Below are 27,785 nucleotides of genomic sequence, written 5' to 3'. Positions count from 1 at the left end.
GCTAATATTTTTATATTCCTGGTACATATTTTCTTTTCTTTTTTTAATTAACACACATGAATTATTTGTATTTGTTACATTTGTAGCATATATATTATTTGTTTCAGGGGTATAGGTCTGTGATTCATCGGTCTTGCACAACACCCAGTGCTCCCCACAACATGGACTCTCCCCATGTCCATCACCCAGCCACCCCATCTCCTCACCCCCGCCCCTCCAGCAACCCTCAGTTTGTTTCCTAAGATTAAGAGTCTCTTATGGTTTGTCTCCCTCTCTGGTTTTGTCTTGTTTAGCTTTTTCCCTCCCTTCCCCTATGATCCTCTGCCTTGTTTCTTAAATTCTACACATCAGTGAGATCGTCCAAAGACCAAGCTCTCAATCACTGTGCTAGCTCTATAGCATACCCTTCCACTTCATTATTTTCACTCGGTCTCCTCCTCTATATTCTCACCTTCTTCTGCTCACTTTGTTAAATGTTTATCTTCTTCAGGATTCTTGGCCAATTGCACTTGTTCTTCTCTCCTGAGGCAAAAGAATGGCTTTGACCATCACCTCTGAGCTACAAAAGCTACATCTCCAGTTCCCCTTAAACTCTAGTATATCCTAATGCTTCCAAGTCTTACCCTTGGATATCTAGAGAAATCTCAAACCCATCATGTTCTTAAAACTTCCCATTATCCCCTGTCCTCTCACATGGGTTCCTCCTTCTGTATTTTCAATATCGAATGTTTCTTCCACTTACCGTATTCAGTTCTGAACCTGGGAGAGATCCCACGTGCCTGCTTTTCCTTGGCGTCTTCTCTCACCTCTTCTAATCCATTGCCAAGTTCTGCCTATTTTAACTTCCAGAGTATCTTTGTGATCTGTTCTTGTCTGTTCATCTCCTGTACTACTACCTCAGGTCAGGTGACTACCATTTCTCCCCCCTGTTGCAGTCTTGTCCTCATTGGGCCCATCTTCCGCATTACAAACAGAGTGGTTCTTCTAAATCACAGATCCCAGACCCTCTGATATGCAAGCCTTTCAAGGACTCCCTGTTGCCACAGCATGGCGACAAGGCCTCTCTTCCTCCCTTGCATTTTGTACACTTCTACCAAATATTGAACTCACAAGTGCACTTAAAGATCTTAATTTTAGCAGCTACATGACACTTCCGTCATTTGAAATCACTACATTATTTGACTGGTTCTGTGTGTACGTCCCTTGACATGATGTCTCATGCCTTGCCTCATGGCTGAGTGCTTTTTGTATATCCTATTTCTTTGTTTGAGAGGTTCCTTCTCCCTCCACATCATGCCCTCTACCCTTTTTCATCCTGAAAAGCCACACTCGCCAGCCCATTCTCTCGGAAACCTTCTCTAACTCTTACAGACCTAATTATATACTCTTATCTCTGTTTTTTAGTACATTGTACATGTCTATAATTTTGTGTGTATTTTCCTATCTTATAACTGTCATATGTTCTTTACTCTCACTCTAAGTTCTTTGAGGTCAGCAATCATGTTAGCTTTATCTTGAATACCCTCACAACACCCATCATATAGACAATGCTAAAAAAAATTTGCTGATGTCACTTGAATTAGGCTTTTTTCTATAAACCTCCTTGCTTTTAATAAACCATTTTCTGAATCATCAGTTTACATTTTTAAAAGAACATACTTAAAAGTAACATTTTTTGGATGACAAAAGTAACATATGTTTATTTTAAACTGCATGGAACTTATAGAGAAGTTCTTAAAAGAAAGTAAAAATTCCTTATAAATCTACCATCTGGATATGTTACCACTTTGATGTGTGTTCTTCCAGTTTTTTCTGTGCATTTGTGTGTGTGTGTATGTGTGTGTGTGTGTATATAGATATGTGTGAATAGTCTGGTTATATGTATATATATAATATATAGTTGGATATATATAAAACAATATTATACACTTTATAACTTGTCTTTTTTTAACTTAATCTATATGAACATTTTGTCATGTCATTAAATATTATTTTACAAAATTAATTTTAACAATTGCACATGTGTATGAACTGTAATGTTTAAGTATCTGTGTATTGTTGAGTATCAAGAGAATTTTGAATTTTTACTTATAAATAATGCCATGGTAAATATATTTACATATAAACCCTGTGCGCACCTTTCCATCAACATAACAAGTTTAAAAAATATAACTCATTCACTCATTTATTTTCTCAACACATTTGTTGAATAGCTACTCTACAGCAGGTATTTTATTTTTATTTTTTAAAGATTCTATTTATTTGACAGACAGAGATCACAAGTAGGCAGAGAAGCAGGCAGAGAGAGAGAGTGAAGCAGGCTCCCTGCTGAGCAGAGAGCTCAATGCGGGACTCGATCCTAGGACTCTGGGATCATGACCTGAGCCAAACACAGAGGCTTAACCCACTGAGCCACCCAGGTGCCCCTGCAGCAGGTATTTTAAAGAAGAAGTTGTAATAAGGCCATTTCTCTCCAGGAGTTGTCTTTGGGGGAGGGGAAGCTCTATTCCACCTTAGGTTCTTTAGAATTAAGGAGCTGGTGGGTTAGTTCTAATGTAAGCATTCTCAGTTTGGTTGCTAAGATGTGATTATTTCTCAACAGTTGGGTCGTGTTCCCAGGAGACGTTACCTCTGTGTCATCTTAACTGCTTCCCTGTAGTGCTGTCGTCTGTCTGGTGTGGGTGAGGAGGACAGAAACAGGGACTGGAGCAGGGTCAGGCCTAAAAAGGAGGTGAGTCTGAACATGAGAAATGAAGTCGAACAGTGGCTGTATACGGGTAGCAAAGGGTTGGTTTCAAGGGACATTGAATAAGTAAAATCCTCTGTCCTGGCAGGGCTGTGGGTGGTGTGGGAGAGAAGTCAAAGACGACCAAGATTCAAGAACTGCCCCGAGACAGGGATTAATTGAGGGAAGGAGAGAACATAGTATATTCAATGTTGGATGTATTGAATTTAAGTAGTATAAGAAATGAAAAAGTCTAAAATATTGAAATAAGGTTCTGTAACTCAACATCTGGAGAGATTTTTTTACTCTAAAAATAATAAGCATTTTTCCTCTTTATTTTTCTAAAAACTAAAGTTTAAAGTGCACTGATTCTCTATATTCCTTCTAAGGAAAATAACGATATCAAACTCCATCCCTGCCCTCCAACCTCAGCCTGCTCATCTTTTGTGCTGTCTAGCGGTCTCATTCCATCAGGGTTTTAACTCCCTCGATGTAGTGGTGATTATTATATTTCACAGGCAATACTCCCTTAAACTTACCACCTTCCCAGGCTCCTACCAGAAAACAAATTACACATTCAAATTAGGAATGTTTGAGGAGGGGCGCCTGGGTGGCTCAGTGGGTTAAGCCGCTGCCTTCGGCTCAGGTCATGATCTCAGAGTCCTGGGATCGAGCCCCGAATCGGGCTCTCTGCTCAGCAGGGAGCCTGCTTCCTCCTCTCTCTCTGCCTGCCTCTCTGCCTGCTTGTGATCTTTCTGTCAAATAAATAAATAAAATCTTTAAAAAAAAAAAAAAAGGAATGTTTGAGGAGAGTTTAACAGATTCAAAGCAACTATTTTGGATGAGTATGTGTGAGTAGAGATTAAGAAACCCACAAGAGATAGTAAATATGCTGGAGCCAGTAACAGCCAGAGTTGAGTCACTCCTAGGCCTGAAGGGATCTGGGGAGGGAGAAGTCGTGAAAAGCTGAAAGGAGCATTGTGCATACAGGGCTATCTTGAGAGAAGCAGTGACCTCAAGGTATGCACCCAACCAAGAATCACACGGCCAGGAGGAACCAGGAGAATGTATACTGTGACCTGACCATCCTTTCTTTCTGCAGCTTCCTATCGGGGCTCCCCATTGGCAAAACCCAACTGCGAGCCATAGGACAAGGGGGTTTATTGGATATGGCCTCCAAAACATTTAACAGAATGAAGAAGGAGGTAGGGAGCATCTGGAGAGCCAAAGGAAAATACTCAGGATACCAAGTGTTTTACTAATTCTGAGTACATGATGAATACATTTCTTGCATTCTTCTCCTCCTTTCCGGGCTTATGTCATTTCTTGCTGAAAGAAGGAAGATTATTAGTATTTATTTCAGTGGGGGCTTATAAATAATAAATTTCTTAGCTTATCTGGAATGTCTTCATTTTGCTCTCACTCTTTTTTTAAAAAAAGATTTTATTTATTTGACACATAGGGAGAGATCACAAGTAGGCAGAGAGGCAGGCAGAGAGGGGGGGGCGGGAAGCAGGCTCCCTGCTGAGCAGAGAGCCCGATGTGGGGCTCCATCCCAGGATCCTGAAATCATGACCTGAGCCGAAGACAGAGGCTTAACCCACTGAGCCACCCAGGCGCCCCAACTCTTACTCTTGAATGATGGAGCGGGGTATAAAATTCTAGACGGATAGTTACTTTCCTTCAAAACTTGGAAGCTATTACTGCGTTGTCTTCTCTACTGTCGCTGATGGGAAGTCTGCTGTTGGTCTGGTGGTCTTTTTCTTGCAGGTAATCTTTTTTTCTCTGAGTGATTTAGAGTTCTCTTGTTTTCTTTGGTCTTTTATTTTATTCCAGTGTATCTAGAAATGGATTGATTTGCTTTATCCTGTGAAAGACTTGGTGTGCTTTTCCAATCTGAGCATTCATGTTTGCTTTAATTCTGAAAGATCTGCAGCCACTGTCACTTCAACTATGACCTTTTGCCCATTCACTACATTCCTTTGGCATTCCCATTAAGCATATATTGGAGGTTTTCATCCATGTCTCTAAATGTCTCTCTTTTATTTTCTTCTCCATGTGTCTGTGCTAGTTCTGGGTCACTTTTGCCAGTGTGTCCTCCATTTCACTGATTCATTCTTCAGCAGCATCTAGTCTACTCTGAAACCTATCTATTGAGTTGTTCAATTTCTATGTTTTTTTTCTGTATTATCTTTTAAAAATATAGCTTCTTCTATTTTCAAGATTTTTTATTTGTATATTTGACAGAGAAAGACACCGTGAGAGAGGGAACATAAGCAGGGGGAGTGGGAGAGGGAGAACCAGGCTTCCCACTGAGCCAGAGCCCAAAGCAGGGCTTGATCCCAGGATCCTGGGATCATGACCTGAGCTGAAGGCAGACACTTAACAACTGAGCTACCCAGGTGCCCTAAAAATAGTATTTCTTGTTTCTTTTACGTAAAATCCTGTATTTGTCTTATAGTTCCTATTTTTTAACTTAAAAAAAATCTGTTTTGTTAAACACACACAGAGAAGTGCATCAACAAGTATGTAGACCTCAATGATGTACCACAAAGCAAATATTTGTGTCACCACCATCCAGCTGTCCTTGTTGTGATCCTTCCTAGTCATTACTCCCTCTCAAGATAACCATTGATTTTTAAAAAATTTACTATTGAATTATAGTTGACATACAACGTTATATTAGTTTCAGGTGCAGAACAGAGTGATTTGACAATTTTATACATTATACAATGCTCACTCCAGTAAGTGTAGTTACCATCTGTCACCATACAGCATTATTACAATATTATTGACTATATTCTTTATGCTGTCTTTTCATTTCTGTGACTTGTTTATTTTAAAACTGGAAGTTTGTACCTCTCAATCCCCTTCACCTACTTCACCTATCCGTCCCCTACACCCCTCTCCTCTAGCAACCACTGGTTTGCTCTCTGTATTTATGAGTATGTTTCTATTTGTTCATTTATTTTGTTTTTTAGATTCCACATATAGGTACAAAAACCATTTTTCATTTTTATTTTTTATTTTTTTATAGATTTATTTATTTATTTATTTATTTATTTATTTATTTGACAGACAGAGATCACAAGTAGGCAGAGAGGCAGGCAGAGGCGGGCAGGGGTGAGGGGGGAAGCAGGCTCCCCGCTGAGCAGAGAGCCCGATGTGGGGCTCGATCCCAGGACCCTGAGATCATGACCTGAGCTGAAGGCAGAGGCTTTAACCCACTGAGCCTCCCAGGTGTCCCCCAAAAAACATTTTTTAAATGAAAATAATATTCTTGCTTTTCTTTAAACTTTTACTACCTAAGTTTGAATCCCCGAACACAGTAGTTCATATTTGCTTATTTTTGAGGTTTTTTAAAAAATAAATATAATCATGAAATATCTATTATTCTGTCTCTGGCATCTTTCACTTATTTCATATTTGTTAGATTTATCCCTATTGTTGCAGGACATTATAGTTTGTTCATTTTCATTGCTATATAGTATTCCACAATATGACTATTGTATAAATAATAACAATTTCTCCATTATGGTGATATTGGACATAGGAGTTGCAGTTTGGGGCTGTTATGAATAATGGCACTGTGACCATTCATGCACATGTCTATTATCATAAGTAAGCATGCATTCCGTTAGGTGTTTACCTGGGAAAGGATCACAGAGTAAGCATATCTTAAGCTTCTGGTAGATAATACCAAGTTGTTTCCCAAAGCAGCTGTATTCTTTTATATTCCATTAGTATATGAAAATCCCCACTGTTCCACATCATTTCCCACACTAGTTATTGTAAACCTTTTAAGTTTAAGCCATTCTGGTGGGTGTGTTGCAATATACTTCTGTGGTTTTAATTTTTACTTCCCTAATTCCTAGTTAGATTGAGGCAAACCTTTAAATGTGTTTATGAGCCATTTGGATATACTCTTTTATAAATTCCTTTTAAGTCTCTTACCCATTTTTCTTTGTGTTTTTCTTTGATTTGCAGGGAATTATTATATATTTTGGATATGGATACTTTGTGGATTTTATGGGTGATATATATCTTTTTGCACTCTGAGCTTTGCCATTTTTTACTCACCTAATGGTGTCTTTTGATAACTGGTGAATCTTGATTTCTCTCCTAACATTTTATTTTGAAAAAATACCAGACCTATAGAATAGTTAAAAGAATAGTGCAATGAGCACCCATTATTCTTCAACCTACATTCTCCAATTTGCTAAATATTTTGCCATGTTTGTGCTCATCTCATACTCTGTCTCTCTCAATCCATATACAGACACATGTACACAGATCTGAATCATTCCAGAGTAAGTTCACACTTATATTATGGACTTTAAGTATTCCAGGAGAATTCTTATAACCTTATTATACTCAAGGAACTTAATATTGATACAATATTATCATTATCACATAGCCTGTGGTCAAATTTCCTCAAGTGTCCTCGAAATTTTCTTTCTAGCTAAAATTTCCTTTTTAGCTATTCTTCAGCCCACCTAAGATCCAATCAAAGATAATCCATTGCGTTCTCCTTTCATCTAAGATAGCCCACCCACCATTTTCGTCTTTAGTGGTCATGTCGACTGTCCTATAATCTGGATTTGACTGATCGCTTCCTCATTTTAGATTTAAATTAAACGTAGTGGGCAAAAATACTGCATGGGGAAGCATGTCTTCCATTGCATCATCAGGAAACATAATATCGGTCAGTTCTGTTATTGGTGATTTTACGCTTGATAGCTTGGTGAAGGGGGTATTCATCAGATCTCTCTGTTGTAAAAGAGCTTTTCTCCTATTGTAACTTAATGCATAATACGCGTGGTGATGCTTCAGGCCATGTCAATATCATTGGTGCTTCTTGCCTGCAACAGTTATTTCATGTATAGTTGCAATTCTGTCATTCCTTCTCTATTATTAGCTGGCATCTTTTAAAGTGGAATCCCTCCTCCCCCACTGTAACTACCAAGCATTTATTAATTTACCTTTATTATTTTTTAAAAAGATGTTTTTTTATTTATTTGAGAGAGAGTGAGTATAAGCCAGGGAGAGAGGCAGTGGGGGAGGGAGCAGCAGGCTTCCCGCCAAGCAGGAGCCTGACATGGAGCTCCATCCCAGGACCCTGGGATCATGACCTGAGCTGAAGGCAGACGCTTAACTGAATGAGCCACCCAGGTGTACCACTACCATTTTTAAGTTCCAGTTTGGGCCCATGGGTTTCTTTCTTTTTCTTCTTTATTTTTTATTCAATGGATTTTAAATTATTATTGTCATTCTTTTTGATGTTCAAAATGTTGCTCATTTGACCAATGGGAGACCCCTTTCATCTGGGTCTTCTGCCTTTTTAATGTATACCCATTGGGTTTTTGAGCACATGTCTGTTTTTGGCACAAAAGTATAGGGACCTATCTTATACTCTTTCTACTTCCAACCATTTATGACCAGAAATCTGCCATTTCTTCAAGAAGGCTTTTTTTTTTTTTTTCTTTTTTAAAAGAGTGGGTTATAGGGATGCCTGTGTGGCTCAGTCGGATGAGCATCCAACTCTTTGTACTGGCTCAGGTCATGATCTCAGGGTTATGAGATCCAGCCCCATATTGCATCCGGCAATGATGAAACTCACCAGGATGCATAACTAGAGAATGGCTAATCTCAGTTTCGAATCAAGGCAATCTTGATGCCACCATCCCCTTCCCCCCAGAGCCCTCCAGCTTAAAAGTAACTTTTTTAGACTTAAATTGCAATGGTAGAATTAAACGTTTAGCAATAAACTGTATCTGTAGGGCATTAAAGAATCATCTAATTAACTTTCTGATGGTAACAGAAATGTGGAGAAGAGTCAGAGAACTTGCATGGCTGAAGCCTTATGTTTTTCTTGATTCTTAACTGAATGTTTTTAGATCCACCACCACTTCCCAAGCATCTGCAAAGAAGTGGCATAGATATTACATAGCCTGAGAAGAGTTTCAGAGATAATCACATTACCAGGACAAACAAGACATTCTTAAGGAAGTAAAAGCTTCCATTTCATGGACAAATAAGGCATGGAGAGCCAAAGACCCAGATGTAATGAGGGAAAGTAGTGTAAAATAATATAAGTATGATTTCAACATTAAAAAAAAAAATGCCCATCCCCGCATTTGTGCTTGCACACTCTCTTTCTCTCAAATAAATAAATAAAATCTTAAAAAAAAAGAGTGGAGTATAAATGGTATGTAGCAGGTGTGCTCATTGGTATTTTATACATCTTCAACGGACAGAAATACTTTAAATCACGAAGTCTTAATAATTTATTTAAAATTAATTAAAATTTAAACATCATGGGCTCCCATTCCATATTTGCATCTCCCTTCTTCCATGGTAACAATCCTGTTTCCTGAAAAACAGTATATTTACTACAACATACGCAATGGTTTCATTACTACCTCCCCAATAACACTCCCAATAACAAACTCATTAGATAAATTTCAAGACTTCTTTGCAGGTCTTTTTATCCTTAGGAGATATCCCATTATAGGCACACACTTAGAATATTATGTTTAAAAGTTACTTGAATAACTCTTCTGAAACTCTTCAGTTTCAGGTTTATTTATTTATTTGAGCGGGTCAGCCGAAGAGACAGAGGGAAAGGGGCAGAGAATCTCCAGTAGACTCCATTGAGCATGGAGCCTGATGCGGGGCTCAGTCTCACGACTCTGAGATCATGACTTGAGCCAAAACCAAGGATCTGACCCTCAACCAACTGCACCCCCAGGGATCCCCTTTATTCTCCATTTTTTAGCATCCTAAGCATATTTGTTTGATGATGAGGAGGAGGAAGAAGATGGCAACAATTATTATCATTACTATATTTTATTGAAGTCTTGGAGAGGCTGTTTTACAAAATTAATTTCCTCTGAACTAATTTCCTGTTCCAATTGTTGGTTTTGCTGTGTTGTCTTTCCTAGCATTAGATTTCTACATGTCTTTAGGAATTTGGGCTTGCTCTTTTTTTTTTTTTTTTTTAGATTTTATTTATTTATTTGACAGACAGAGATCACAAGTAGGCAGAGAGGCAGGCAGAGAGAGAGAAAGGAGGAAGCAGGCTCCCTGCTGAGTAGAGAGCCCGATGCGGGGCTCAATCCCAGGACTCTGGGATCATGACCTGAACCTAAGGCAGAGGCTTTAACCACTGAGCCACCCAGGCGCCCCAGGGCTTGTTCATTTTATGTAACATCTCTATTTCTCTTCCTTTCCCTCTCTCTCCCCTTCTGTTAAATACACTTCCTTTCTCGTAGCTTTTTTGGTTGTCTCATTTGCTACCCCTAACCCTGATCTAATGTCCAGGACCTGGTCTTAAAATGACAACAAAAAGCTTTTCTCCTATAGAGATATGGAGATGCTGTGGATTAGGGTACAATCCCAACAGTTTCTAATTGAGAATAATAATAGTCAATATTTACTGAGTTATTACTATATGTCAGGCACTATTCCACATATATTATTTCATATAATGCGCCTAACAACTCTATGAGTTGGATATTCGTACAACTGCTACTCCTGCTATCACTACCATAACGATGACCATTTTACAAATGAGTGAAGTAAGTAAAGCATGTTAAATAGTATCTGTAGTAAAGACAAATCTGAACTTTTATATTTTTTAAAATTTTTTTAAACTTTTTTTATTTTTAAAGATTTTATTTATTTATTTGACAGACAGAGATCACAAGCAGGCAGAGAGGCAGGCAGAGAGACAGGGGGAAGCAGGCTCCCTGCCGAGCAGAGAGCCCGATGCGGGGCTCGATCCCAGGACCCTGAGATCATGACCTGAGCCAAAGGCAGAGGCCCAACCCACTGAGCCACCCAGGCGCCCCAAACCCAAACCTTTAAATCCATCAGTCAATCGATCAGTCATCCATCCTTGTTGATAGTAGATAGACTGAACTCAGACTAAATCAGTTTTCTGGGTGTTTTTTTTTTTTTTTTCTATCACTATTAACCAAGACTATGGCTATATGTCACTAGAGTACAAGTTTGTAGTTTATAGTAATTTTTCATAGTCTTATGGACAAGCACTCCTCTACCCCAGGTCTCTATCCAAGTTGCACCTACAGAAGGCAGTTTATGATCTCAAGGGGAAAGATGTGATCCAAAGAGCAGACGGAAATCCTGAAAGTTGGTACCTAAGAGCACACATCTCGTCTTTTTTGACTCTCATGTAAATTCTTTCTTTCTTTCTTAATTAAAAAAAAAAGATTTTATTTATTTATTTGACAGAGAGAGACACAGCGAGAGAGTGAACACAAGCAGGGGGAGTGGGAGAGGGAGAAGCAGGCTCCCTACTAAGCAGAGAGCCCGATGCGAGGCTCCATCCCAGGACACTAAGATCATGACCTAAGCCGAAGGCAGAGGCTTAAGGACTGAGCCACCCAGTGCCCCTTATATAATTTTTTTTAAAAGATTTATTTATTTATTTTGGAGATGGAGAGTGCCGAGCAAGTGGGGAGAGGGGCAGGGGAAGATAATCCTGAAGCAGACTCCCCACTGAGCATGGAGCCTGCCTCAGGGCTCAATCCCAGGACCCTGAGATCATGACCTGAGCCATCCAGGTGCCCCTCTCATGTGCTTATTTTACATATGAAGAAATAGAGTCTCTGGGAGTTAGGTAATTTGCCTAAAGATCTATTGCTAGTGGGGGGCAGACTCTGAGTCAGAACCCAAACTTGTGTCTTCTGATTCTTAATATTCTTTGTATGTTTTTTTTTTTTCAAAGATTTTATTTATTTATTTGACAGAGAGAGATCACAAGTAGACAGAGAGGCAGGCAGAGAGAGAGGGGGAAGCAGGCTTCTTGCTGAGCAGAGAGCCCGATGCGGGACTCGATCCCAGGACCCTGAGATCATGACCTGAGCCGAAGGCAGCGGCTTAACCCACTGAGCCACCCAGGCGCCCCTTTGTATGTTTTTTTTAAAGATTTTATTTATTTATTTGACAGAGATCACAAGTAGGCAGAGGGCAGGCAGAGAGTGAGGGGGGGAAGCAGGCCCCCCACTGAGCAGAGAGCCCGATTCAGGGCTCCATCCCAGGACCCTGAGATCATGACCTGAGCTGAAGGCAGAGGCTTAACTCACTGAGCCACCCAGTGCGCCTTGTATGTTTTTGTTTGTAGCATGGTATCCCCCTCTGATGAAATACCCACCTGTAGCAAGAGAGAAACAACTCCCCCAGTTCACGCTCTTTACTTCTTACAGAGATGTTTATAGCTATGATACATTCCTCAGAGATCACTGAGAGGAACCAGGAATGGGATACCTCAGGAAAGAACATTGAGGACATTGTGGAGGTACTCCAATCTGCTGATCAGGTGAGGACATCTCAGACATTTTACTGACTCCAACCAGCACAGGACCATTTCCATCCAGGTAGCTGGTTGGGTACATACCTGTTGTGCCAGGAGAGTAGGAGACATCTCCAGTTAGCAGAGCACTACTTGGTCCAGGCCATCATAGCTCCAGGTCTGATTCCCGTGTCCCTAGTCTGACCCATATTTCCTCCATCCCCTCAATCCCTGATCCAGCTTTAACCCTCTTCCTGGATTCACTCCTCCTCTTCCTTTCTCTACCAGGGGCCCTTATTCTCTTTATTATCTTTACCCTTCAACCTTCCTTTCTTTCTGAGTGTCCTCTCTCCTGTAGTTGTCAACAGATAATGTCTTTAAAACTCTCAAGTCGCTGAAAGTTAAAATCCTAAACAACAAGATGGTACCTCCACTATGCCAAAAGGTGACCGATATCTTCGTTGACTACCTGAGGACCACGGTGAGGAGCCTGTGCCTCTGGGCTGGGGATTTTGGGGGAAGAAAACAGCAGGTCTGAGCCCAGGAGTTCTCTCTGGCGGATGATGACACTTGGAAACCAACTGGGATCTGGGATGTGAGTGTCTCATTTCTAAACAGTTTGCTGGAGTCCGTACCTAGTACTCTGAGCATATCTCAAGGACCATGACCTAGACACAATTGCAAGCTACAGCAGTGAAGCAAAGTGGTGAGGCAGGAGAAGGGAGATGGAGGGGGGGAAGGATTTGGGCTATTGGCTCCAAGTGTGACCTGGTTTTCAGACTGTGTCCTGGTATACCTTAGTCAGCTTTGTTACTGCAATTCAACTAATCATCTCACTGCCTTTCAAATCCACTTACCCATGTGCCAGCCCACCTCTAGACTGAACATTCATAATGTCTACCTACCTATCCATCTACCCACGTACTTTACATGCATGTTCCTGACAGTGGTTAATCTCGTTTCTTATTTTCTTGGTTACCTATGAATTATCTTTCTTCTGGTTTACCTGCCTTCCTTGGCATGCCTGTCTTCTGATCAAGATTCTTGACCTGCCAGAGATTTCCAAAGTTGCTTCCATAATCTACCCACCTTCCTGATGATTCCCTAGGTGCTGTAGGGGAATTTCTCTGCTCTGAAATCTTCAATCCCCACAAACCCCCTGCCCCCAACACAGAGACTTTGCAGATTTTTTTTGTCTACCTGTTCTTTGCATGCTCCAGGAAGCTCTAGTCCTCCATCACTGGGAAGGCATTTGTTGGATGGGGTGGTAGGGGAGTTCTTGCCTTCTAGATGGAAGAGAACCACTTATTGACCAAAGCTGATTCTCAGAAGCTACGGGACTCATCTTGGGGATTAGCCTTTGAATAGTTAATCTTTCTTTTCCAGAAGCCGGAGGGAGAACTGGAGGAGTTGTGTACTACGGTCCTAATGGCTCTGGGGTTCCAGTCTCCAGGAATAGTCATCTTCAAGCTGTGGGACAGATGGCACAACACCTTGCCCCCAAATTGCCTCCTGACTGCAGTGGGGAGACTCATCCACCGCCAGGGTATAGCCTGAGTTAGTCTGAGAAGAGGACAGGGGCAGCAGGGGGTGGAGACATTGTATATGTTCTAGATCAGCTTTATACTCCTGATTTCTCTCATTGGACATCTCCACTTATATCAGTCATGGGTGTGTATGTGTAGGTGGGAGAACAAACTAGGATCCCTACTGGGCTCCTGGGAACTCAGGAGGGAGTTTCTGGAGACCAAGAATGGCACGATAGGCTGTATTAGGGCATGGGAGACCCATAGAGCTGGAAAGAAGACTCCAGGTGAAGAGAGAAGGCAGAATAGAAAGCCCCCATTCAGCAGTGGTGGGTAGGGGCAAGGAGGAAGCAAGGAGGGCTTTACTTAAGGGAACCTGCAGTGTTGAATTTGGTTAGAGGCTTGGAAGTTAATAGAGTAGGCAGGAGGAGGCAGAGACTCACCATTCAGTCTCTGCCCTGGTGGCTCCTGGTGATGGTGGTGGCTCGCTTACCCATTCTGCTCCCCTCTCTCTATTGCAAAGTGTGAAAAGGCAATCAAGTCACAGGACTAGTGACCTTTTCTCTACCACTTGGAACTGGAGGAAAGAGAGTCTGGGGGAGTAAGTTTGCCTTCTGAGCATTAGGCTCAAAATGACAAGGCATGACCCAGTGAGCACAGAGGACACAGCAATAGAAGCTGGAAACACGTCGCTTGATCTAATCAGGGCAAATGTCTTCACATCCATCTCAGACAGCATAGCTCTCTATTCCCTAAGGGTTTTTTGGAAAGGAGTGTTCATGTGTAGCCTGTCCTAATAATTTGCATTTCTGTGCGATGCTAATATCCATTATCGAGCTTGATCCTCCCAGCATCCCTGTGCAGTGGTCACATCAGGAACTGTACTCCTATTTAACAGTTAAAGAAGCTGAAACTCAGATAAATTAAGTAACTGGTTCAGGGTTGCCCAGACTCTGGAGGTAGAACTAGGATCAGAACCCGGGTCTCCTGGCCTCTAGTCTATAAAGTTTCCTTCACTAAGGCCAGGATGTTCTCCTCCCTGGGACAGGGATGTCTTTCTTGTACTTTCCCTCTTAGATGCAGCTTCATATGTTGGGGTCACATGGGAATATATCCTGCGCCTTCTGAGGATGGCCCAAACAGAGGATGACATGTTGGCAATATGTCATGGTAAGGGTCAGGAGGGTCTGGGGAAGACTCTGTTGGAATCAGGGAGGGAGGAAAGAAGGGCAAATAAAGAGACTAGTCTCTCTAAGTAGGGATCCAAGAAGGCTGGGGAGGGCCAGGAAATGACTGAGAGGAGACCTGGTGTGAACAGCTGCTCTTCTGCGTCTGACTTCTTGGCCTGGATTGGGGCAAGGACCAAGCTTGATAGGGATGCTATGGGTGTTGATACCCTCAACCACTCTTCCTTCCCCTGCTGGGTGTTCCAGGTGTGGTCACAAAGGAAAAATAGTTGGGGTGGTGGTGAATGGGTTGGTGTTTCCCAGTATAGGACCCCAGAAACACTTTTAGGGTTGGAGATAAGAAGACTGTGCCCACATGTGTGTCTGTTTCCCATTATGGGAAGGGAAAGGTGATGGGCAGCTCATACTCCCTGCATTCCTCACAGTGCTCAAAGGATTGGTCATCAGTGCCCGGAAATATGTGGATTTGTCCACTACAGATGATGAAATAATGGACATCACAAAAGAGGCCGTGTCCTTCAGGGCTTATCTCACCCTCAGGCTTCTCTTCAATCGTTGGTCCCTAAAGACCAACAACAAGGTGGGATTTGGAGGTAGTGGGGTTGAATGGATGGCTTCAGGAGTAAGTCTTGAGCCAAAGATGGGGCAGGGCCATGTCTGTCTATTTAATGGTGGAAGGATAACTTAAGTGGCTCTTCCAAAAGAGCAGGGTGACTTTCCTTAGGCTCTGCTTCCCATTCTCCAGAAAAGGGTATGTCAGAAAATGCCACTGTCCAGCTTCCTATTTGTTAAATACACAATTAAGCAACTTAAATTTACTGATTACTGTTATTAGCCAGGCACTGTGCTAGGCCCTGGGGATACAAAGATGAATAAGGAAAAGCCCCTAAGGGATTGTCTTGTCTTCATCCCTGAGCTGAGGCAAGTTTGTTGTGTCTCCTTGGGCACAGGTGACAGAGCAAGCTATGGTGATAATTGGTCACCTCTTCTTCCTCATGCCATCCTCCAAACTCAAGAACCAAGTGAACCGGTTAACCCGATGGTTTATGACTTTGGTATCTGCAAAAGTGACACCTTTCTACATTTCCCAGGTGATTGGAATGGGGTGAGAAGATAATTAGGTTTTGCTTTCCACATTTATTGAGTAATTAATGCTAGGGTTGGCAAAGCATGGCCCACAGCCCAAATCCAGCCTGAAGCTTGTTTCTGTAAAATAAGGTTCTGTTGGAATTCCACTCTGCACATTTGTTGAATAGCCCTTTGAATCTCTCTGACTTTCCGTCTCTGACCTCTAGATTCAGACCTAAATGGCTCATGAGAGAGACCAAGCCCACCTGGATAATCTGTTTTAAGGTCAACTAATGTGGGACCTTAATGACATCTGTGAAAATCCCTTCATATCAACACCTAGATTACTGCTTGATTCAATAACTGGGAAAGGGGGCCTGAAATTTGGGAGGCCATCACAGAATTCTGCCTACCTTAGAATTGTTATACTAATGTTAAGTATTTTTAGGAGCAGAGGACCGAGTACTGGAACCAAAAATTTCTGTTTGTTGTTTTAGTCCTTCCAGTTCAGTGGCATTCCTCCAACCAAGTTCCATCCAACTTTTAATGGGTATTTCACAAAAATAAGCTGTGTTATTTGGCAAAATGGGTGGGAAATACTGGGTTAAAATTAGTATCTTAAATGTAGAATTTCCTTAGAGCCTTCAATACACAGGCTAGTCTTGTCCTCCAAAAAGCAAACACCAACATGGTGTTAGAGTTGCAGGAGATTTATTGGAGGAACATCTGTGAAGGAAAACAGGGAGGGAGCCAGAGGAGGCTGAGAGTGCTCAGATGGCGATGTATGTCTGAACCTTGGCAAGGAGAAGGGAAAGGAGGGAGGGAAGGGAAGGAGGGAAAAAGTGAGGAAGGCCTTAGATGACAGTGTGGTTCTAAAAAAGTTTCAGTAAGGCCAACAGGGAGTCCCTGAACCAAAGCCACCCATCAGAAAAGTCCCACATCTTGAAGGAGTAGGCCTGCCTTAGTGAACTTGCCATATTCAGTCATTGGCTGCAAGAAACCTATGGGAATCTGGTTTCAGTTTTAACACAGTGATGGATTTTAGAGCATGACAGCTGGAGATATTGGTTAATTATGCACCTCAGAATAGGCATCTGAGAGGCCTATTTTTCAGGGTTGCTAAATATGCTAATGTACATTTGTGAATTTCCAAGATGAGAATTTTTTTTTTTTTGAGTGCAACACTCATTAGCATCGAGTTTCCAGGGACTACGGTTTGCAGTCTACCATTACACCACCACCTCAAATGCACTTCCCTTGTTATAGAAAGAGATGAACTTTCTCACTTAGCTACTCTGAGTTTTGCCGATTAGTGGACCACCCACACAATCTCTTGTTTGATCTCCCCCCTGGCATGTGTCTGCATGTTGCCTAGGGTAGGGTCTGTGAATTTGAAACAAGGGTTTGCTCTATGTAGTCAATTAGTCAGTTGGAGGACGAGATTTTTTCCCCAACTACTAGTCCGCAGATTGTTCACATGTCGATTCCACCCCATTCCATTTTGGCCAACAGTGGAAATGTTTTGACTACTCCCTTTTCCCTTCTCCTTCTTCCTCCTCTCTCACTCCAGGGCATGGTGATTGAGAATCAAGATATTTATCAGCCTCTAATATAATTTTGGTTGGACATCAACCAGCACTAACCAGACCTAGTTAAGCAAACTGGCCCTAATGGGAATCCATCAGGTAGGGGAAGGAAAGGAGGAAATGTTGAATATCCAAAATCCAGTGGAGAGATTTCTGCTTCTGGTAAAGATGGAGTAACTGGGGCAGATTTACTCTCTTGCCTGAAATAACTAAAAGCTAGACAAAGTATATGAAATAATGGTTTTTAAGACATTGGATAGGAGGCAACAAAGAACAGTGATTCCTGACAGTCAGGAAAAAAATGAGGTGAGCCCTCTTATTGTCCCAGCTAATTTTCTTAAGAGAGTTTCCAGGTCGTGGCATAGGGAAAGAAAATCCAGGAAGAGTCTAGTGGACTTCCTGAGGTGACAAGATGGCGGTGAGAATCCAGGGAGACCAATGCAGCTAGAGTTTACAGAGCAGAATATTAAACAGTCTGTGAATATGAGGAAACTGTTTTAGGTGAGGAAAAGAACAAAGAATTGAGAGAACAGTAACCAGAATTCACACGGTGCCAGGAATAGTACCTGTTCACACCAACCAGCTTGAAAACTTCATAACTCACAGGCATTGGGTAGAGCACTGAGAAGGTGGGGCAAAATTAAGAGCAGGCTGAATGCTCTTTTGGTCTAACACATTTTAAAAGCAAGACGCTCCCCCCACAATCAAACTATTTCCAAGTAACTACATCCCAGAAGAAATTCAAGAATATAAGAATACAAAAATACCCAGCACTTAATAAGGTTAATTCATAATGAGTGGCGTTAAATAAAAAATCACCAGACACACAAAGATGCAAGAAATTATGATGTATAATAGGGAGAAAAATCAATCAAAACTGACCCAGAACTCACACAGAAATGGTAGACAAGGACACTAAAACAGGTATTATAACTGTATTCTGTAGGTTTGAAAGCTAGATTGGAAAAGATTGATTAACTTGAAGACATAGCAATAAAAACTATACAGAATGAAACACAAAGATAAAAAGAAGTAGAAGGAGGAGGAGGAGGGAGAAAAGGAGGAGAAGGAGGAGAAGAAGGAAGCTTCAGTGAGATATGGACAAATTCAAGCAGCATAATTTATGTTCAGTTGGAGTTCCACCAAAAAGGGGAAAGACAGAAAAATATTTGAAGAAATCGTGGTTGAGAATTTTCTAAATCTGAAGAAAGTGATAAATTCACAGTTCCAAGGCACTAAGTGAACCCCAAACACAAGAAACATAAAACCACACCAAACCATATTATATTCAAATTTCTCAAAACCAGTGGAAAAGAGAAAATCTTAAATGCAGAAAGTAAAAACAAAAAATGAAACAATAAAAACAACATGTTTCAAAGAGGAATAAAGATTCTAATTGGAAACAATGCAAGTGAAAACATAGTAGAATTCAAGGTACTGAAAGAAAAACACTATATCCTAGAATTCTGAGCTTAGTGGTAATATCTTTCAGACTAAGAGAAAAAAAACATTTTCACACATTAAAAAAAGCTGAAAGAATTCATCACCAGTAGACCCATATTATAAGAAATGTTAAAGTCCTTCAGGCAGAAGGAAAATGATACCAGATGGAAATATGGATTTATACAAAAGAATGAAGAAAACCATTAGAAATGGTAATTATGTGAGTGAATATATTTTTTTTAATTTAAAAAATCTCTTTATAAGGTAACTATTTTAACAAACATAACAATGTAGTGTGGAATTTGTTGTATGTAGAAGTAAAATTTATGATGACAATAGCACAAAGTGTAGTATTAATATACCTATACTTAGTGTACGTAAAGTAGTATAATATTACTTGAAGATTGACTGGGATAAATTAAAAATGTGTGCTATAGGGACACCTAGGTGGGTCAGTCCTTTGAGGGCCAGCCTTCAGCTCAGGTCATGATCCCAGAGTCCTGGGATTGAGTTGTGCATCAGGCTCCTTGCTCATTGGGGAGACTGCTTTTCTCTCTTCCTGCTGCTCCCTTTGATTGTATACACTGTCTCTCTCTCTCTGACGAATAAATAAATAAAATCTTTTTAAAAAATGTATGCTACAAACCCTGTATAGCAACCACTAAAATAACAAAGAGTTATGGCTAATAGGCCAAAAAAGGATATCAAGTGGAATTATAAAAAATATTCAATTAATTTGAAGGCAGAGATAGAGGGACAGGAGAACAAAGAATTAGGACTAGTAGGAAACACATAGCAAGATGATAGATTTAAGTCTAACCATAATTAATAAGTAAGTAAATAAATAGATAATCATATTATATATAAGTGGTCTAAATACCCCAATTAAAGGCAGAGATCGTCAGATGGATTAAAAAAACAATACCCACCTATATCCTATATTTCCTATAGGAAATGCACTTCAAAGATAAAGATACAAATAGATTAAGAATAAAAGGATAAATAAAAATATTTAGGCCTATCTTGGAGATATTACAGGTTTGGTTCTAGACTACTGCAATAAAATGAATATTGCAGTAAAGCAAGTAAAATGAATTTTTTGGTTTCCCAGTGCATATAAAACTTTTATTTACACTACACTGTAGTATAGCATGCAATAACATTTATCTAAAATACAATATAAGTGCTTTAAAAATACTTTATTGCTAGAAGATAGCATCATTGGAGACCTTAGTGAGTTATAATCAGTGATCACATATCACCATTGCAAAAATAATAACAGTGAAAAAATTTCAAATATTATAAGAACTACCAAAATGTGACACAGAAACATAAAGTCAACAAATGCTGTTGGGAAAATGGTGCAGACAGACTTGCTCGATATAGGGTCGCTACAAACCCTAAATTTATTTAAAAAAAAACAAAAAACCTTCCAAAGCGTAATAAAGTGAAGCAATAAAACAAGTTATGGCTGTACCATGTTAACATTTATGGAAAAAAGCTGTTTCTGCAGTATTAATATCAGATAAAGTAGATTGCAGAGCAAAGAATATCATCATGTATTAAAAAATGTCATTTCATAATGATGAAAGCATCAATTATCAACAGCACCTAACAATTCTAAATGTTTATGTACCTGTTATTATGTGTCTGTTATTATAACAGAGCTTTAAAACTATATAAAGCAAAACCCAGTAGAACTGCAAGGAGAAACAGAAAAACCCGTAATTACAATCAGATTTCAACATCCCTCTTTCAACAATTGATAGAACAAGTAGATGATCAGAAAGTGTACAGAAGATCTGAGGACTATCAAACAACTTGACCCTATTAGCGCACAGATTGGAAAGGAAGTACAGTTGTCTTTATTCACAGGCAACATGATCATTTGTATAAAATATGAAATACTCATGAATAAATCTGAAAAAAGGTAATACCTGTACACTGGAAACTACTAATCATTGCTAAAGGAAATTAAAGAAGACTTAAGTAAACAGAAACATGTGCAGTATTCAGGGGCCCGAAGATTCAATATTAATAAGTTATCAGTTCTTCCCAAGTTGATCTAGATTCATTGCAATCCTCTTTTTTAAAAATCTCATTTTTAAAAACATTTTAAAAAACATTTTCTCCTGTTTTCATCTAGAACTTTGATAATTTTAGGGTTTACATTTAGGTATGAGCCATTTTTTTTAAAAGATATTATTTATTTATTTGACAGACAGAGATCACAAGCAGGCAGAGAGGCAGTGGAGAGAGAGAGGGAAGCAGGCTCCCTGCTGAGCAGAGAGTCCGATGCAGGGCACAATCCCAGAACCCTGAGATCATGAGCTGATCTCAGGTCTCTATTTTTTTCTAGGACCCTGAGATCAGGTCACGATCTCAGGGTCCTAGGGTCGAACTCATGTCGTACTCTCTGCTCGGCAGGGAGCCTGCTTCCCCCTCTCTCTCTCTGCCTGCCTCTCTGCCTACTTGTGATCTCTCTCTCTGTCAAATAAAATAAAAATAAAATCTTTAAAAAAAAAATCTCTACACCCAACATGATGCTTGCTTGTACTTACAACCCTGGGATCAAGAGTCTCACCTGTTCCACTGATTGATCCAGGTGGGTGCCCCGCATTCATTGCAAGCCTAACCAAAATCCTAACAGTCTTGTGGCGCCTGGGTTGGTCAGTCAGTTCAGAGTCCCCATATTACGCTCCACACTGGGTGTGGAGCCTACTTTAAAAAAAAAAAAAAAAAAAAAAAAAGAACCTAGCAGTCTTGCTTGTTTTCTTTCTGGTTTTATTTATTTATTTATTTGAGAGAGAAAGAATGAGAGAGGGAGAGTCAGAGGGAGAAGTAGACTTCCCCACTGAGCCAGGAGTCCGATGTGGGACTTGATCCTGTGACTCCCGGATCATGACCTGAGCCGAAGGCAGTCACCCAACCAAGTGAGCTACCCAGGCCCCCCCGCAGGCTTTATTTAATAGGAATTGACAACCTGATTCTAAAACTCACATGGAAATGAAAAAGACCCAATACAGCAAAAACAGTTTCGAGAAAGAATGACAACTTATAAAACTACGGCAATGGAGACTGTAGTATTGATATTAAGACAGATGAATGGATAAATGGAACTGAATAGAGATTCCGGAAATAGACCTACATATTTACTGCCAAGTGATTTTTTTTGGCGAAGGTGAAAAGGCAATTCTTTGGAGAAAAGATAGTCTCTTCAACAAATGGCGCTAGAACATTTGTATATCTATACACAAAAAGATCAACTTCAATCCATACCTCATACCATGTATAAAAATTAACTCAAAATGGCTCATACTTGGGGCACCTGGGTGGCTCAGTGGGTTAAACCTCTGCCTTCGGTTCAGGTCATGATCTCAGGGTTCTGGGATCGAGCCCTGCATCGGGCTCTCTGCTCAGCAGGGAGCCTGCTTCCTCCTCTCTCTCTGCCTGCCTCTCTGCCTGCTTGTGATCTCTGTCTGTCAAATAAATAAATAAATAAATAAAATCTTTTAAAAAAATGGCTCATACTTAAATGTAAACCCTAAAATTATCAAAGTTCTAGATGAGAACAGGAGAAATTTGTGTGCAGTTGGGGTAGGCAAAGATGTCTTAGCTACAAACCAGAAACATGATCCATTAAAGAACAAAACGAATAAAGTGGATTTCATCAAAGTGAGTAACTTCTGTTCTGTTAGAATGAAAAGACAGGCCTCAGACTGGAAGAAAATATTTGCAAATCACACACACACCCAGAATATATGAAAAACACAAAACCCATTTAAAAAAAATTTTAAAAGCAGACCAAAAAATTGAACAGCTGCTTCACCAAAGAAGATATGAGGATGACAAGACAGTCACTATGGGAATAGTTGCTCAACATTGCATAGACGTGAGGGACTTTAAAATAACCATGAGATGCCACTACACATCTGTCAGAATGTAAACTGGCAAACCACCTCGGAAAACAGTTTGGCAGTTTCTTAAAAAGGAAGTGAAGGTCTGTAATGACAGAAAGCAGATCAGTGTTTGCCTGGGGAAAGGAAAGGTGCTGGAAGGGGAAGGAAGGAGAAATTACAAAGACCTAAGAGGAAACTTCAGGTGTAGTGGGTATGTTCCTTACGTTAATTGTGGTGGTTTCCTGAGTGTATACATTTATCAAAACTTTACACTTTATTTTTAAAAAATATTTTATTTATTTATTTGACAGAGAGAGAGAGAGAGATCACAAGTAGGCAGAGAGGCAGGCAGACAGGGAGGGGGAAGCGGGCTCCCTGCTGAGCCAACAGCCTGATGTGGGGCTCTATCCCGGGACCCTGAGACCATGACCTGAGCCGAAGGCAGAGGCTTAACCCACTGAGCCACCCAGGCACCCCTGGACACCTTAGATATATATCGTTTTTGGTATCAGATGTTAATAAGCCTGTTTTAAGAAAATCAAATGGCATGTTTACACATGTGAAAACTAAGGTTATCTGTAGAACTCTTGTATACCAGTGATGATAAGAACCCACAAAATAATAAGAAACCACCAGGTAGGGGCACCTGGGTGGCTCAGTGGGTTAAGCCTCTGCCTTCAGCTGAGGTCATGATCTCAGGGTCCTAGGATCGAATCCCACGTCGGACTCTCTGCTCAGCGGGGAGCCTGCTTTCCCCTCTCTCTCTGCCTACTTGTGATCTCTCTCTCTCTGTCAAATAAAATAAAAATAAAATCTTAAAAAAAAAAAAAGAAACCACCAGGCAGAGAGTAGAAATGTAGTCTTTTAGACTCAGTTTTCAGAATTTTGTAAGTCACTGAACCGTGGAATCAGTTCTTGCTTTGGCTCTGATTAATTTACCCTGCTCCTTTGAAGTCAGCCAATACTCAAAATGTTGACTTTCCCTAAAGTTTTCTGTGGAGTAATGAGATTATTTGGAAGTAAGTGTAGTTTACTGGGTCAGGGGGAAGGGCAGGTCATGGCTGTATTTGGCTATGAAAGAATTAGACCCTGAGCCTTTTTTGGAAGGATCCAAGAGGGCAGTGTGTATTCATGATGACTTGGCCCATCCTTGAAGAGAAGATGTGAGGACAGAGGATTTCTGCAGAGGCTGTGGCAAGTCTGGGCTAACTTATGCTTACTCTGTCTTTATGCACACAGTGTATTTACCAACTTATGGATGCTCTGGCTCTTAGTGGCTGTGGAGGTATAAACTTGGAATCCCAGCTGGAAAATATTACAGACATGCTGTTCAATCAGGTGAGTGCTGTGGGGCTAGAAGCATCCTGGGCTTGCTTTTTCTCTCTTCTTTGGAGGCGATGGCTCCCACAGCCCAGGTCACAACCTCCATAAAGGCAGGTGTCTTTCACATGGTAACCTTAACCATACACATCTCAGGCTTCCCTGGAATAGATAAATGTCTGGATTCTGGGCATAGACTCGAATATTCTCCATGAGATAAATTGGGTACGTTCTGTGTGTTCCTTGAAGGTCACAGAACTTTGTTGCTCCCCCTAATCTCTGGCTAAAGGGCAAGAGGTTCAAAGCACCCCATCATGTCCGTGGGAAATGTCAGGGCCTCTGTGTTGCAGCCTAGAGTAAGAAGAAGGTAATTGAACATTTTGTAAATAGGTATTATCTTCTGTATGTTTAATTTGCTTGCCACTGTCTTCTCTTTGGGGCTGGGAATGTGGATTCCTGGGTCTGTTTTCCTATTCCCCTTTATGGCTAAGCTCCACACTTTCCATGGTGCCTTGGTTCCTCCACCCACACCCATGGCCCCTAATTTCAGTCCTCCTGGGTCTGATGGCCTTGGTCTCTCCACAGCTGAGTGAAACAGTCAAGGAGTCAGATCCTCACTCTGCACGGAACCATATCCTTGCCCTGAAAGCTTTCTACATCCTATGTAAGTTAACGCAGTTCCCTAACCCCAGGTATTTGTGTGGGTGGGCACTAGAGTAACCTTCATGTCTCCCTGGACCAGAGCAGGGACCTAGGTTCCCTTAAGGGGCTTCCATCCTTCTAGAAGAGATGCAAAGTAATCCGTGTGAGCTTTACTTGAAATTCAAGGAATCTTGAGGGGCAAAGACGTAGCTCCACTCCCTTCACCTGAAGCTGGCTTCCCTTTCTCATTCAATGAATCCCAGCTTAGAAAGGTGATCTTGTCATTACAACACTAATGATCATGTGAGGCGTGCTGACCTATGGGAGGGCACATGGTGGGGCAGGGGAGGGACAGAGCCCAGCTCAAGGAAAGCATCTAGCTAGATGCCTATCCTCTTCCTTTTCTCCAGCCTAAAGGACCCTAATTTATCTGGTTCATGACATCATGGTTTCCTGGAAGCATGATTTACTTCTATTTACCACTCGCTAGTTAAACATACTCTTGATTCCCTTGTATTTGCCCCCTTCTGATAGCCAAGTTATACAATGATCAGGTGGTATTCTTAATACAAAAGACCATGCAAACCAGTGATCCAGCCAAGATAGTATCAGCTCTTCAAGTTTTCATGGATGTGTTCCCGGACGGTGAGTGGCCATTTGCCTAATCTTGGGGATCTTCTTTCCTGTGAGAGTTCTTTTGTCTGGGAAACAGTCCCACGGATAGTTCAAGTCACAGTTTTAAACTTAATGTAAACTCGAAGTAAATTCAGTAGGTTTAAATCTTGGCTTCACTTCTTATTAGCTGTGTAGACCAGGGCAGATTGCTTTTAGTCTGTGCCTCTATTTCCTCACCTGAAAATGAAGGTAATGCTAGTACCTGCCTTTAGGGTTTTTTAGTGAAGGTTAGTTGAGAAAATGGATGCGAGGTACTTCCCCAATATGCAGTGAGTTTTGTAGTGGTTTAGTCTGTGATTATGATCTTGGAGAACAAGCTTCAACTCCAATCCAGCGTTTGCTAGACCTTTGCTCTGTGTCTAGCAGAGTGCAAGGCACTGAAAACAGACACTCAAATAAGACATAGTCCCTGCTCTCAAAGAGTTCACTATTGTGTTCGGAGTGTGAAACAATGCAAGATAATACGTGAAAAGTTGTTCAAATGTGACCATGGTTATTTGCAATAAGGAATATGGAGAAGGGGTCAGTCGGGAGATGGGATGGGCTCTGGAGCAGGGAAGGAGATTGTAACGGTGAGTTAGGAGAGGGAATTTACATAAAGAAGAACAGTTGTCATAGTTTTAAAGGTTGTGGTGTATGGGGCAGTGGGGATTGCAGGAACAGCTTGACTGGGGTCGTGGGCATTCGTAGGAGACTGGAAAGAGCTGGGGCTCCAAAGCCAGCTCGATGAAAATCCCATTTTTTGTCACTCTTCAGTCTGGTTTGAAGCAGAGGGATGGTGGAGATAATCTTTGGGCGCTCCGTCCGGTCCTCGAAGACCTGGACAGTACCTGGAATTCCTCCCACCTGTCTGTCTGTCTTGTGCCTCCCAATACGACAGAGGAGGCGGAAGGAGACTGATCCCCAGCTGCGTGTGTGTCTTTTCTCTAGTGCCCCAGACAGAGCAACTGAAGAATGAAGTGATGCATTCCGTCGTCATCATGATTCAGGACGATCTCAAACCAGTAAGCAGAAAGGCGGAATATTTGGGCCGGGAGGGCAGTTGCTTTCTTGAGACCTTGAAGTTGTATCAAATGGAGAGGGGAGGCTGTTCATGGACGGGAGAGGTAAGGCATCCCCTTACCAAGCCCGCCCTGGCCTCAGACTCTGCCCATGGGTTACATGTGAGCTCTTCGGAGCCTGAGAAGGATTTGAGAAGTGGACAGGTGGTTCCTACCTATTTTCTGAGCCTTGTCAGTGGGGACACAGAGCTCTAAAGAGTACTAATTTTTTTTTAAAGATTTTATTTATTTGACAGACAGAGATCACAAGTAGGCAGAGAGGCGGGCAGAGGGAGAGAGAGGAGGAAGCAGGCTCCCCGCGGAGCAGAGTCTGATGCGGGGCTCGTTCCCAGGACCCTGGGATCATGACCTGAGCCGAAGGCAGAGGCTTTAACCCACTGAGCCACCCAGGCACCCTGCATACTAAATCTGCCCCCTAAAAATTCAGTTTTCTTGGGGAAAGAAGACCTCAAACATCATATCTAGGATGGGGTCCGTGGCACCATATTTTTAACAACCTCTGCCCGGATTGGAGGCAGCGAATACTGCTCCCAGCTCTGAATTGGGGCCAGGTGGACAACAATGGCACCATCCCTAAAAAACAAGTCCTAAATCTTCAGAAGGTTGATGGAGAGACTGGGATCTTGAGGGCTGGGCCCTCAGGACTTGTGGGATTCATTTCTGGCTTTCCCTATGAAGGCCAGAACATGAGACTTCTCCTGGACTCTGATTTCTCCCTACCCAACACTTCTGTCCATTACTTATCTTATGTGAGGCGTGGGCAAGCTCAGTGCTAACGCTCTTCAGGAGAATGGTAAGAACTGAAATAGGCTAGAACTTCAGGGTCGAGTAGGGTTGTCTGTCATCACCTAGAGACCAGTGAAGAGTCACACTGGGCTTGCAGTTGGGAGATCTGAGTCCCTTGAAGACTCCTGTCACAGGCTCTTGTCCTCTGTGTTCTCACCTGGAACATGAAGGGTCATACTGATGTGCCTTCCTATCTTGTCACGTGATAGGTGACCCTCCCCCAACTACCCCCCCCCCCCAGGTGCGGAAGGCCCTCCTGAACTTCATCAAGATGCTGGGCCGGCATAACTACTTGGCCATGCCCCAGGGGAATGTCATCATCAACTATGTCATCAAGCTCAGCGAGTCTGCCTGCTCTGTGAGCAGGGGCCGGGCAGGGAGGGGACAGAGGGTGGCAGCAAGAGAAGGGCAGGTTTGGGAGCAGAAGGGAAAGAAGAAGAGGGCATCGTTGGCACAGTGGGAAGGGGCTTTGGTGTCTAAAACTCTGAGCAGTGAGGCAGGGGAGGCCTTGAACCAGAAGACTCAGCTAGCATTGGTTTCAGATTTAAATC

At 41.6% G+C, this 27,785-nt stretch overlaps 1 protein-coding gene across 12 annotated transcripts in view; it reads left to right on the top strand.

The window, feature by feature from the left end:
* Positions 1-2,407: 2,407 nt before the first annotated feature.
* LOC125106256 (maestro heat-like repeat-containing protein family member 1) overlaps positions 2,408-27,785 on the top strand; it is an 82,725-nt gene continuing 57,347 nt past the window's right edge. For 6 of the 12 annotated variants that reach the window (XM_047740074.1, XM_047740068.1, XM_047740075.1 and 3 more), the window contains exons 1-14: positions 2,408-2,435; positions 2,603-2,731; positions 3,828-3,930; positions 11,956-12,068; positions 12,400-12,522; positions 13,428-13,587; positions 14,645-14,737; positions 15,180-15,334; positions 15,705-15,845; positions 23,990-24,088; positions 24,656-24,734; positions 25,247-25,357; positions 26,318-26,391; positions 27,476-27,592. In XM_047740074.1, the coding sequence (XP_047596030.1) occupies positions 11,958-12,068; positions 12,400-12,522; positions 13,428-13,587; positions 14,645-14,737; positions 15,180-15,334; positions 15,705-15,845; positions 23,990-24,088; positions 24,656-24,734; positions 25,247-25,357; positions 26,318-26,391; positions 27,476-27,592 (1,263 nt within the window). In that variant the 5' untranslated portion in view covers positions 2,408-2,435; positions 2,603-2,731; positions 3,828-3,930; positions 11,956-11,957. Of the gene's footprint in view, positions 2,436-2,602; positions 2,732-3,827; positions 3,931-11,955; positions 12,069-12,399; positions 12,523-13,427; positions 13,588-14,644; positions 14,738-15,179; positions 15,335-15,704; positions 15,846-23,989; positions 24,089-24,655; positions 24,735-24,944; positions 25,016-25,246; positions 25,358-26,317; positions 26,392-27,475; positions 27,593-27,785 lie in introns of those variants that run through there. The other 6 variants (XM_047740069.1, XM_047740067.1, XM_047740073.1 and 3 more) reach the window with 6 other exon arrangements.

Source organism: Lutra lutra, chromosome 8 (assembly GCF_902655055.1).
Source record: "Lutra lutra chromosome 8, mLutLut1.2, whole genome shotgun sequence".
Taxonomy (NCBI): domain Eukaryota; kingdom Metazoa; phylum Chordata; class Mammalia; order Carnivora; family Mustelidae; genus Lutra; species Lutra lutra.
Note: the sequence above shows the minus strand (reverse complement) of the source record. Positions and strands in the feature narration are given on the sequence as shown.